Raw genomic sequence first — 11,147 nt, forward strand, 5'->3', positions numbered from 1 at the left:
ACACACAGATGGTGGTTTTGAAGAAGGTAAGAATGGTGTGTGTGAGGGGGAGGGATCTGTTAGATGATCTGTTGTGAGGGGGAGGGATCTGTTAGATGATTTGTTGTGAGGGGGAGGGATCTGTTAGATGATCTGTTGTGAGGGGGAGGGATCTGTTAGATGTCGGATGTCTGACAAGCTCAAGGTCGAGTGTCCAAATACTTTTGGCCATACATCGTACAGAAAAATAAGCGAGTGAAAGTTTGATTTATCTCATAAATGATTTATTGTGACAGAAACACAAGATCAGACAGAAAGAAATGAAACTCATTTACAAAATAAAGAAGAAAATTATATTTTTATACATCAAAATAAAAAAAAAAGCATCATTTTCATCTCATGATTTACTAAAGATCTCCAATGTGAAGATCTGACCGGTTCCTCCACCAGGGGTCACAGGTCACTGAACTGGAATAGCTGGAGAACCGCCTGATCACAAAGCTGCACTACAGGAACATGAACAAGTGCTGAGAATCTGGAGACGTGCAGGAACCCGACGCATCCCGCTCCCCGGACAGACCCACGGCCAGAGTACGGCGAGCACCATGATGCTGACGTTTTGGTGTAGAGCGTGATTGTGGAATGTAGGTGGGACGCTCGGCTGGCCGGGTGTTTACAGACATGATCGGCTGTGTCTGAGGGAGGAGGGTGGCGAAACCCCAGCGATGGATTGGCACCCAGTCCATTAAAAAAAAAAAACGAGAGCGAGTGTAAAAACATCCTGAATAAATCAGAACGGAACCGTAGTGGAAAAACGTCGCGGTTCAGGATGTTTGTATCCCGCCGACCTGCTGAAATAAATCTGAAATAAATCTGAAATAAATCTGTGCACGTCGGAGGAGCTCAGAAGCACCAACATTACAAAAAAAAAACGTTTTCAGTTAAAAATCGCTTGCAGTTACCTGTCCCTACCAGAGAGGGCTCCAAACACACGAATCCTGAACAGTTTCTACTGCAGCTGTAATTTGGCATGTTTTCTTATTTTTTAATAAACATTTACCATTTATACTTTTCTTTTAACAGATTTTAGAAGGAGGTGACTGAACAGTCTGCACGGTGGACAACCGGAACAGAAAAATGGTAAACACGGTGTGTTACGTCCACGACTGCACAGGAATTAAAGACACACGATTATAATATTAAAAACTCTCATTAAAAAGAACAGAAAACAGAAAAAGCTGCAGGTTTGTCGCAGCCTGTGTGTTTAACAGACGTCCAAAACAAAACAGTGAGATTAAAATTCTGAAGTGGACGTGGACTCTGGTTTTAAATCTTTTATAGTATTAATAATAAACATTTGTAGTAGAATATAAAACCTCCTCTGATTTTCTATTTTCCTGATATTCTAGTGAAGCAAAGAAAGAACTGAAACGCTGCGGCGGAGGCAGAAACGTGACACAATCACTCAGATCTAAAATACCCTGTCGGTCTGAGTCCAATAAGACACATCAGTAGGATTTAACACAAAGATTTGGCAAAATCTGGCAACCTTTGGGGGGGGTTTTCCCCTCGTTTGATTGGCTGTGGGGGGCTTGAACCCGCCCCAGTTCTGCCTCAGAGTGAAGCGTGGCGTAGGGTGAGACAGACTCGGTCTAGAACACGGTTCTAACTGAATCAGCTCGTCGTGTCCGTGCGAGACCGCCGTGTAGCACCTGTACGAGAGGGCGGAGACGCCGCACAAGGTTCAAATCTCCAGCCGTCCTGGTAGGCTGGCAGGGTTAAGAGAAAGTCCTCGCCCCGCCTCAGTCTCTCTTAAACCATACACTCCGTTAGAAAAATACTCTGGAACGTTACACGCGTGGGCGTGGTGTAGTCCTCGTGAAAAACGTGGCTCCCTTCCTCTCGAGAGCGATAAAAAAACACCCTGTCACAGCTCCCATCAGTCTGATTCCGGATTGTCACTCCATTGGCCGTGTGGAGTTCATTAAGAGTACAGTGGAAGTTCCTGGAGAAGCTCAGTAAGTTCGATCCTGATTGGTCCAGGTGACAGGAAGAGCTGCTCAGGTAAAGTCTTGAAATACGTCGTGTGTGTGTGTAGATGTGTTTACTCCGTGAGAGAGTGTGTGTGTGTGTGTTGGTCAGTAGAGGATGTTATTGGGACTCTTGTTGTTCTGAATCCTAAGAACTTGAATGCTGGACAGAATCTTCTTCTGGTGGCCGGCCAGCGTCACGCCCAACCGCAGCAGATCCCTGAAAATACACAAAAAGAGAAATTCCTCATCAATCTGGTGTCAAATACTGGCAATACTGGATCCATCATCAACCAGACCATCAAGGACCCGGGTTCTACTGAGAGTCTGAGGTACCAGTCATAACAGTCCAATCAGGCAACAATCAGATCACAATAAAAGAAGCTGTTTGTTCCTTGTGCTTATTTACGGGGGTGTTTTCACCCATTTTCTCCTGATCTAGTCGTTTCCTAGTTCTGATCAGATCATAATTCCTCTGTTGAAAAGAGCCACAAACATTCACTGCCACCTCCCCGATGCCCAACCGGCTGATAGCCCCACTGAGATCCAGGGTTCAAATCTGTGCTAGTACTGAACTAACCCTCTATAATACACACTGTACACTGCTACAACCTGAATCCATCAGGTTACACACTTCTTATATGTTTTTCTTTTCCTGTGTGTGTATAAGAGAGTGTGTGAGTGTGTGTGTGTGTATATGTGAGTGTGTGTGAGTGTATATGTGTTTGTATTTGAGTGTATGTGTGTGTGAGATTGTGTGTGTGTGTGTATTTGAGTTTGTGTGTGTATATGTGTATGTGTTTGTGTGTGTGTGTGCGTATATGTGTTTGTATTTGAGTGTATGTGTGTGTGAGATTGTGTGTGTGTGTGTATTTGAGTTTGTGTGTGTGTATATGTGTATGTGTTTGTGTATGTGTGTGTGTGTGTGTGTGTGTGTGTGTATATATGTGTTTGTATTTGAGTGTGTGTGTGTGTGTAAGTGAGATTGTGTGTGTGTGTATTTGAGTTTGTGTGTTTGTGTACATATGCATGTCTGTGTGTGTATGTAAGTTTGTGTGTATGTATGTGAGTGTAAGTGTGTGTGTATGTGATTGTGTGTGTATGTAAGTGTGTGTGTATGTGTGTGTTTAAGTGTGTGAGAGACTCACTCTGCATCAATGTATGTATGTGTGTTTTATATGAGTGCGTATGTGAGTTTGTGTGTATGTGAACATGTGTGAGTGTATGAGTTTGTGTGTGTATGTGTTTGTGTATACGAGTCAGAGTGTGTGTGTGTGTGTGTGTGTGTGTGAGACTCACTCTGCGTTGATGTGAGTGTGTGTGTATGTTTAAGTGTGCGTGTGAGTGTGTGTAAGAATCACTGTGTTGATGTAAGAGTGTGTGTGTGAGTTTGTGTATACGAGTCAGTGTGTGTGTGTGTGTGTATGTATGTGTGTGTTTGTGTATACAAGTCAGTGTGTGTGTGTGTTTGTGTGTATGTGTGTGTGTGTGTGTGTGTGTTTGTGTGAGAGACTCACTCTGCGTCAATGTGTGTATGTGTGTTTTATGAGTGTGTATGTGAACATGTGTGAGTGTATATGAGTGTGTGTGTGCATATGTGTATGTGTGTGTGTGTGTGTGTGTGTGTGTGAGACTCACTCTGCGTCAATGTGTGTATGTGTGTTTTATGAGTGTGTATGTGAACATGTGTGAGTGTATATGAGTGTGTGTGTGCATATGTGTGTGTGTGTGTGTGTGTGTATGTGTGTGTGTGTGTGTGAGACTCACTCTGCGTTGATGTGAGTCAGTAGCTGCATGGATGTAAACCCCGCCTGTAGGAAACTTTCCTCATAGCGCTCCATCTTTATAGCTCTGAGCCACTCGGCCACCGAGCTGCAGGAGGAGAGAGCCGAGCGCTGGTCCAGCAGAGGGTGAGACGGGCTACAGGAGGAGGAAACAAACAGGATTAGAATTGTTCACTTCAGTTCTATACACATTTCTATTGGCTGTATTTTATCATGTGATTCAGCCGTGAGAAACTGAGTCTGGGTTTAAATGAAATGAAACGATTTGAGTTTCAGCCACAACAAATGCAAACACTGTAATAAATCAGTGATATAAAGGAAAAGATTTATGATGCCTCCGACTTTACAAGAACAGTTTAGGGAAGGTCCGTTCCTCATCCAGCATGACCGTGCTTCTGTGGATTGGTTTAAAGAAACTCCAGTGTCCAGCACAGAGCCCTGACCTCAGCCCCACTCAACAGCTCTGGGATGAACCGGAACATCAACTGATCAATCAGCACCCAGCCACACATACAAATGCTGTCATGTTTTGACTGAATGGGCACAAATTCCCACACACACATACTTCTTGCTATCTAAGTGTTGTGAGAAGCTTCTCAGAAGAGCGGCTGTTGTTCTGGCTGAAAAGATCACACAGCGGGTCGCTCTGTTTTAATACAAGCTCATGGTCGGGGGTCCGAATACTTTTGGCCACAAGTGTCTGTGGCGTCAGGACTTTATTCTGGTGTCTGAGGTTTCCGATCTGTGCCACTTTTGTGACTAAAGACTAAAATGTCGTAGTCTGGCGCTGCATGATCAGGACCCGGGGCAGGGAGAGAACTGAGAGACGATTCACAGACGGGTAACAGAGCCCCATTACCGAATTTAACCCCGAATATTCCGAGTTACACTCATCAATAAAGAGCATTTAGGAACGGACCATAATGCGCCTGTTGTCGGGGATTAGCCTGAGGAAACGGCCAATCAGGGCAGCAGACGGACAGTGATTGACGGACAGCTCGGGCCCCCGAGGCAGGTCAGACGGGGGCGGTGGCACCAGCACGCTGGAGTTTAATTGACAGCTAGATAAACTGATCAGCAGGGGGGCGTGTTCACGGTCCTGACTGACAGGAGGCATGCTGGGAGCAAAGGACACGACTAATAGACTACAAGGTTTGCTGGGAGGAAGGGGCGTGGCCGGAGGAATAACTGGAATGGCTGAGTGTTTGATTGACAGGTGAGCATGCTGGGACGAATAAAAGGAAAACTGGCACACGGTGTTAACTGTCACACACCACAGTAGGTACAGTACACACACACACACACACACACACACACACGCACACTCACCCGGCTCCGTCGTGGGCGATGATTTTCAGGGACGCCGGGTTTCGGATGAGCTTGTCCAGGGCGGATACGATGTTGGCGAAGCGCGGCCGAGCTGTTCGCTCCTTCTGCCAGCAGTCCAGCATCAGCTGGTGGAGGTGGGACGGGCATTCAGGGGGCGGCGGCAGACGGTAGTCCTGCTCTATCGCATTAATGACCTGATAGGACAGAAAATGGTGTGTAAATAAAAGTCACACACACTCGCACTCGCACACACACTCGCACTCGCACACACACTCGCACACACACTCGCACTCGCACTCACACTTACGTCCTGGTTGCTCATGTCCCAGTAGGGTCTCTCTCCGAATGACATCACCTCCCACATGACTATCCCGTAGCTCCACACGTCGGAGGCGGAGGTGAACTTGCGGAAGGCGATGGCCTCGGGCGCCGTCCAGCGGATTGGGATCTTACCGCCCTGACGGAACGACACGAGAGAAATTAAAGATTCATTTTCATCGACATAACTATACTGGTCAGGGTCCCGGTGGTTCCGGTTCCACTGAGAAACTGGTGGGTTAATAAATACAGTAAATAATTCATGTTGCAGTTGTGATTTTTGCCTAAAATGTGACTTCTGTGTGTGTAGGTACAGTACAGGCCAAAAGTTTGGACACACCTTCTCATTCCTGTGGTTTCTCTTAATTTTTTTACATTTTCTACATTGTAGATTAATACTAAAGACATCCAAACTATGAAGGAACACATATGGAATTATGTAGTAAACAAAAAAGTGTTAAACAAACCAGAATATGTTTTATATTTTAGATTCTTCAAAGTAGCCATCTTTTGCTTTAATGACAGATTTGCACACTCTTTGAAATTTTCTCAACCAGCTTTATTAGGTTTCCACCTGGAATGGTTTTCAATGAATGTTTGCGCCTTGTCTAGAGTGAATTTTTGGAATTTGTTGCTTTTTTAATGTGTTTGAGACCATCAGTTGGGTTGTGCAGAGGTAGAGTTGGTAAAATATAAAACATATTCTGGTTTGTTTAACACTTTTTGGTTCACTACATAATTCTTCATAGTTTGGATGTCTTCAGTATTAATCTACAATGTAGAAAATAAAAATAATCAAGAAAAAACATTGAAGAGAAGGTGTGTCCAAACTTTTGGCCTGTACTGTATATGTGGGAGTATGTTTGTGTGAGCACTTATGTGTTTGTGTAAACCTGTGTGTGTGTATATTTATGTATATATTTTCGTGTGTGTATGTATGTGTGTGTATATACAGTAAGTGTGTGTGTGTATATGTTTATAAGTGTGTGTGTGTGTATTTACCAGTGAGCTGGTGTAGGTGGGGTCGGACGAGTTCTCCTGCAGGAACCTGCTCAGGCCGAAGTCGGACACTTTACACACCAGGTTGCTGTTGACCAGAATGTTGCGCGCCGCCAGGTCCCGGTGGACGTAGCTCATCTCGGACAGGTACTTCATCCCGCTGGCTATACCGCGCAGCATCCCTACCAACTGGATGGGCGTGAACTGTCCGTCGTTCAGCTTCAGAGAGAGAGAGGGGGAAGGAACGGGATCAGAGTCGGCTCTACTTTTACACTAATATTTAGTGTGTGTGTGTGTGTGTGTGTGTGTGTGTGCAGACAGGCAGTCAAAGGGTGTTTACACGTGTACTGTGTGCTAGTTTAGAGCAGCGGTCCTGGGACCCCATTTTTCTGATTTCGGTTGATGTAGTGGGTTCATTTCAGGTGGCCGGGTGGTAGGAGCTTCCTAACCTGGGTCTGCATCAGCAACTTAATCAGAATCATTCGTAATGCCCATCCGCTGACCTTTGCACTTTTAAGGTGGACAAATCGAACGTGTCCTTTCCCAAAGACCCAGCGTAGGCTATCTGTAGATGCTAATTGCTATTCATGGGTGATTATTTTTACTCTTATTAAAAATTTAATAGGATTTACCCCTCCGAAATCACTAAGGGCCCCCTAGTAAACACTGCCCCCCCTCCCCCCCTCCCGAATCCTCCACTGGTTTAATAATAGATGGAAGGAACTTGGAACGTCCTTCAGAATGATCAGACAGGCAGAATGAAAGAAGGTCCACTGGGTTACAATTACAGATCACACACACACACACACACACACACACACACACACAGGCACATCACTGACTTCATAAGGGCACGGGAGAGCATGACGTGTGTACCCGCATTCTGCACACACACACACACACAGAATGACAGACAGATCAAGCGATGAGAAAGTGCACACACTCACATTGGGACAGACAGACAGACAGACAGGTAAACACACACACACACACTAGGCTTGACTGACGTCTCAGGCTGACAGGCTTCAGAGGAAGCACCGACGCACTCACGGTGAATAAACCGAGTGTGTGTGTGATATTTACCCGGAGGAAGGAGTCGAGCGCCCCGTTCTCCATGAACTCGGTGATGATCATGACGGGGCAGCTCGCCGTGATGATGCCCTCCAGGTGGATGATGTTGGGATGGTGGAACTGGCCCATGATCGACGCCTCGGACAGGAAGTCCCGCCTCTGCTTGTCGGTGTAGCCTCCCTTCAGGGTCTTGATGGCCACGTAGTTCTCCTTCTTACCGGGGGCTCGCAGTCGGCCTCGGCACACCTCTCCGAACTCCCCTGCCACACACCAACACACAACCGACCGTGAGTCTGACCCGACTGCTGTCCACAGCATTTTTAAATGTGCCTGTAGGAATTTGTGCTCATTCTGGTAAAATAAAAGCATTAACCACGGATGGGTGGTGGAGAGCGAGCTGATGGCCGGGCACCTACACAGACACACAACTGGCTGTGCCTGTAAAGGGAGGGACGACGGTCAAGCAGGGGTTCCTGATCCCCACTGAATGTTTACTAAATGATTCATTACTAAGTGTAGCTAAGATTGTAACTACAATATATAGCCAAAAGTATGTGGACACCCCTCTTAATGACTGAATGTAGTTGCTTCAGTCCACACAAAAAGTACCCTGACCTGGGGATCGAACCCAGGACCGAGCCACCGTGCCACCCTATATAAAATAATCTGAGGTAAATAATATGCTTTTAACACTGTAGCAACAATTTGGGGAAGTCCCGTTTCTCTTTCAACATGATTATACCCTTAGTTGTATGAAAAGAAGCCCCAGCTGCCTGCACAGAGCCCTAATCTCAACCCAACTCCTCTTCAAGGCCTTTTCTTCTATTCCAACATAAGTGCCTGACACAAATTCCCACAGACACACTTTAAAGTCTTGTAAAAAAGGCCTCCCAGAAAAGGGACTGATATTAAAGCTACCCAAAAAAAGAAGTGAACAGGATTTCCGACAAGCTTATGGTCATGCGTCCCGATACTTTTGCCCACATAGCGCACGCATATCAATCAGGTCTCAGTCTGGCCATAGTGCTAGCGATCCCGTTCAGCACACCTACTGGCAGAATTCTTTATGACCCCGTGAGAAACGGTGAGATTGTTGTACCTGCTCCGATCACCTCCTCGATCTTCACACAGGAGACGTCGATCTCTTTAGCGAACTCTCTCACGGCCTCGTTCGGGTCCTCGTAGGTGAACGGATCGATGTACAACTTCACTCCTGAGAGGGGGGCAGGCGGGGGGGGGGGGGGGGGGGGGGGGGGTACAGAGGACGAGGGATGAGCGAGGTGTGAAGGGCGAATCAAATATATCATAGATATATATAAATATATGTAAGTGTGTGTGAGGGTGTGTGAGAGTGTGTTTTCTCACCTTGGCCCATGAGGTACTGGCCATTTTTATCACTCAGCTCTGGGTCCTTTAGTCGGTTCTGTTTACTACACACACACACACACACACACACACACACACACACACACACACACACAGAGAGAGAGGAAATAGATGTGAATTATAAAATGACTAGCAGATGTGATATGCTTATATAAACCTGATTAAACACACACACACACACACACACACACACACACACACACACACACGGCTCTGCTCTCACTTCACTCTAATTATTCTTCATTTCTAAACTCATTAGAATGATTGTAAATTAACGGAATAAAAGAAAAACCAAAATGCACTAAAAATAAACCCAGAATAAAAAACAACCCCTCTCTCTCTCTTTTCCTCGTCCTCTCTCTCATTCTCTCTCTCTCTCTGGTTTTTATCTGGTGATCGGGAGCCGTGTGGCTCAGGTTGCCTGAGCGAATCATTTCAGGGCATGAGGTGCAGATCGGTACAGATTACTCCACCGGCCTGAAACGTCCCCCTCTCGCTCGCCCTCCTCTCCTTCCTCTCCCTCTCCAGCCTTAAATTCTTCCTTTTATTTCCTCTCTCGCTTCGTCTTCGTCTGGTCTATCCGCCGTGTTTATTTTACCCCTTATTACACGGCATTTGTCTTGCTCTTCCTTTAATAAATAAACCCCCAAACCAACCAGCTCCCCCCGGAGTCGTCGTGAGTCCGTGGTTCTTTCCGCGCCTCTCACTTCTGCTGCTTTTGTTCCACACATTTATCTTTCTGGTTCCCTCTCAGTACTAAAATAGCAGCTCGTCCCACCCTGTGCTGATGGCAGGTCCAGCATGGCTAGTGTGTGTGTGTGTGTGTGTGTGTTTCAGGTCACACGCATGTAACCGTGCACACGTGTTCTTGGTTTCTGAATATGAACACACACAGAACTGAGTACTAACATGTGCGTGTTTAACGTTTTACGTCCATTTTTAAGTGCTCATGCGTGTGTGTGAAAATATGTGAAAGCGCAGTGCGTGAGTGTGCGTGTGTGTGCGTGTTGCCCCAGGGTCATTCCCATTGTTCTTCTGACTTGGCCTGTGGAGACGGCTGCATCCTGTCCTACCCCCCCACCCCTCTCTCGTTCCATCAGCTCTCTCTCTACTTCTCTGGTTTCTCTCTCACTCTCTCAGAAACACTGTGTGTGTGTGTGAGAGAATGTGAGAGGTTTCGTGTAATTGCTAATGGAAGAGTGTATCCCGAAACATCAGACAGAAGGACTTGGCGACTTAATGAACAGCTGTATCACCGTAAAGTACTGAAAGGAAGCTCATGCGGATGCATGGAGAACATACCAAAGTTTACTAGTAGCACCTTTTCAGCTCTAGTAAGCTAACCAAGAGACTAAGATTTCCTAAATGCACCAGCCGGTCATACTGTGGTCACAGCTAGAGGTTACATAGTTACATTCTGAATACATAAGCTTACAGACACCCATGACCAGACTCTGATTGGTCAGTGTTTTGGGATCAAAGAGGAGACCGGAGCGTTCTCACTTCCCACTGGAACACGGTAAAACACTTGCATGCTCTCTTCGACTCCCGGCCATGGATGGCTTCGGTAACACCACGCTCATACGGTGAACGCTTCATTGTCGCACCAATCAAAACGGCGATAGACCGTATCTACCGCGTTTATTTCTGCTCTCTCTCACTTCCTGTGGTTCTTACCGAATGCAGTAGATGGCGAGGGTGATGACGGTGATGATGAGGAGCATCCCCAAGGCGATCAGGACCCCGGTAACGAGCAGCGGTGATGAGGAGTCTTCTTCTGAGCCGAGAGAGAGAGAGAGAGAGAGAGAGAGAGAGAGAGAGAGAGAGAGAGAGAGAGTAAGAAAAACCACACGAGTGCTCACATCAACCTTCAGAAGAACTTCGGTCTAGACGCAGGAGGAGGAAATCAATACGTGCGGCTCTGAAACCGAAGCTCGAGGGCGACACGCGTCTCGCTACATGTTCTGAAGAACTGATGAGGTTAATACATACTCTACATGGCAGAAGTATTTGGACGCCTGACCGTAAGCTTGTAAGATGTTATTTCAGCTGTCGGTGATTGTTCCGGCTAAAACACATTCATTAAAAAATTTAAAGGGGTGTCCCCTTTAACTGGGTAATGTTAAACCCAACAATCTGCTCGTAATTTATTAAAACCGCTTAATAAATGTTAATAATTAAACTTAAACATATCTAATTCCCACTCGTACAGAACTGAATCTCATTTGTAATGCGAGTCGGTGTTGCCAGG

General features: G+C 46.2%; 1 protein-coding gene across 4 annotated transcripts in view; it reads right to left on the reverse strand.

Moving 5' to 3' along the window:
• Positions 1-241: 241 nt before the first annotated feature.
• Positions 242-11,147, reverse strand: part of LOC134303625 (ephrin type-B receptor 4a-like) — a 51,716-nt gene continuing 40,810 nt past the window's right edge. For 3 of the 4 annotated variants that reach the window (XM_062989083.1, XM_062989081.1, XM_062989079.1), the window contains exons 9-17: positions 10,574-10,673; positions 8,876-8,940; positions 8,610-8,723; positions 7,523-7,770; positions 6,443-6,658; positions 5,430-5,579; positions 5,123-5,316; positions 3,777-3,929; positions 242-2,229 (exon numbers count right to left, since the gene is read on the reverse strand). In XM_062989083.1, the coding sequence (XP_062845153.1) occupies positions 2,118-2,229; positions 3,777-3,929; positions 5,123-5,316; positions 5,430-5,579; positions 6,443-6,658; positions 7,523-7,770; positions 8,610-8,723; positions 8,876-8,940; positions 10,574-10,673 (1,352 nt within the window). In that variant the 3' untranslated portion in view covers positions 242-2,117. The remainder of the gene's footprint in view (positions 2,230-3,776; positions 3,930-5,122; positions 5,317-5,429; positions 5,580-6,442; positions 6,659-7,522; positions 7,771-8,609; positions 8,724-8,875; positions 8,941-10,573; positions 10,674-11,147) is intronic. The other variant, XM_062989082.1, reaches the window with a different exon arrangement.

This window comes from Trichomycterus rosablanca, chromosome 26 (genome assembly GCF_030014385.1).
Source record: "Trichomycterus rosablanca isolate fTriRos1 chromosome 26, fTriRos1.hap1, whole genome shotgun sequence".
Classification (NCBI taxonomy): Eukaryota; Metazoa; Chordata; class Actinopteri; order Siluriformes; family Trichomycteridae; genus Trichomycterus; species Trichomycterus rosablanca.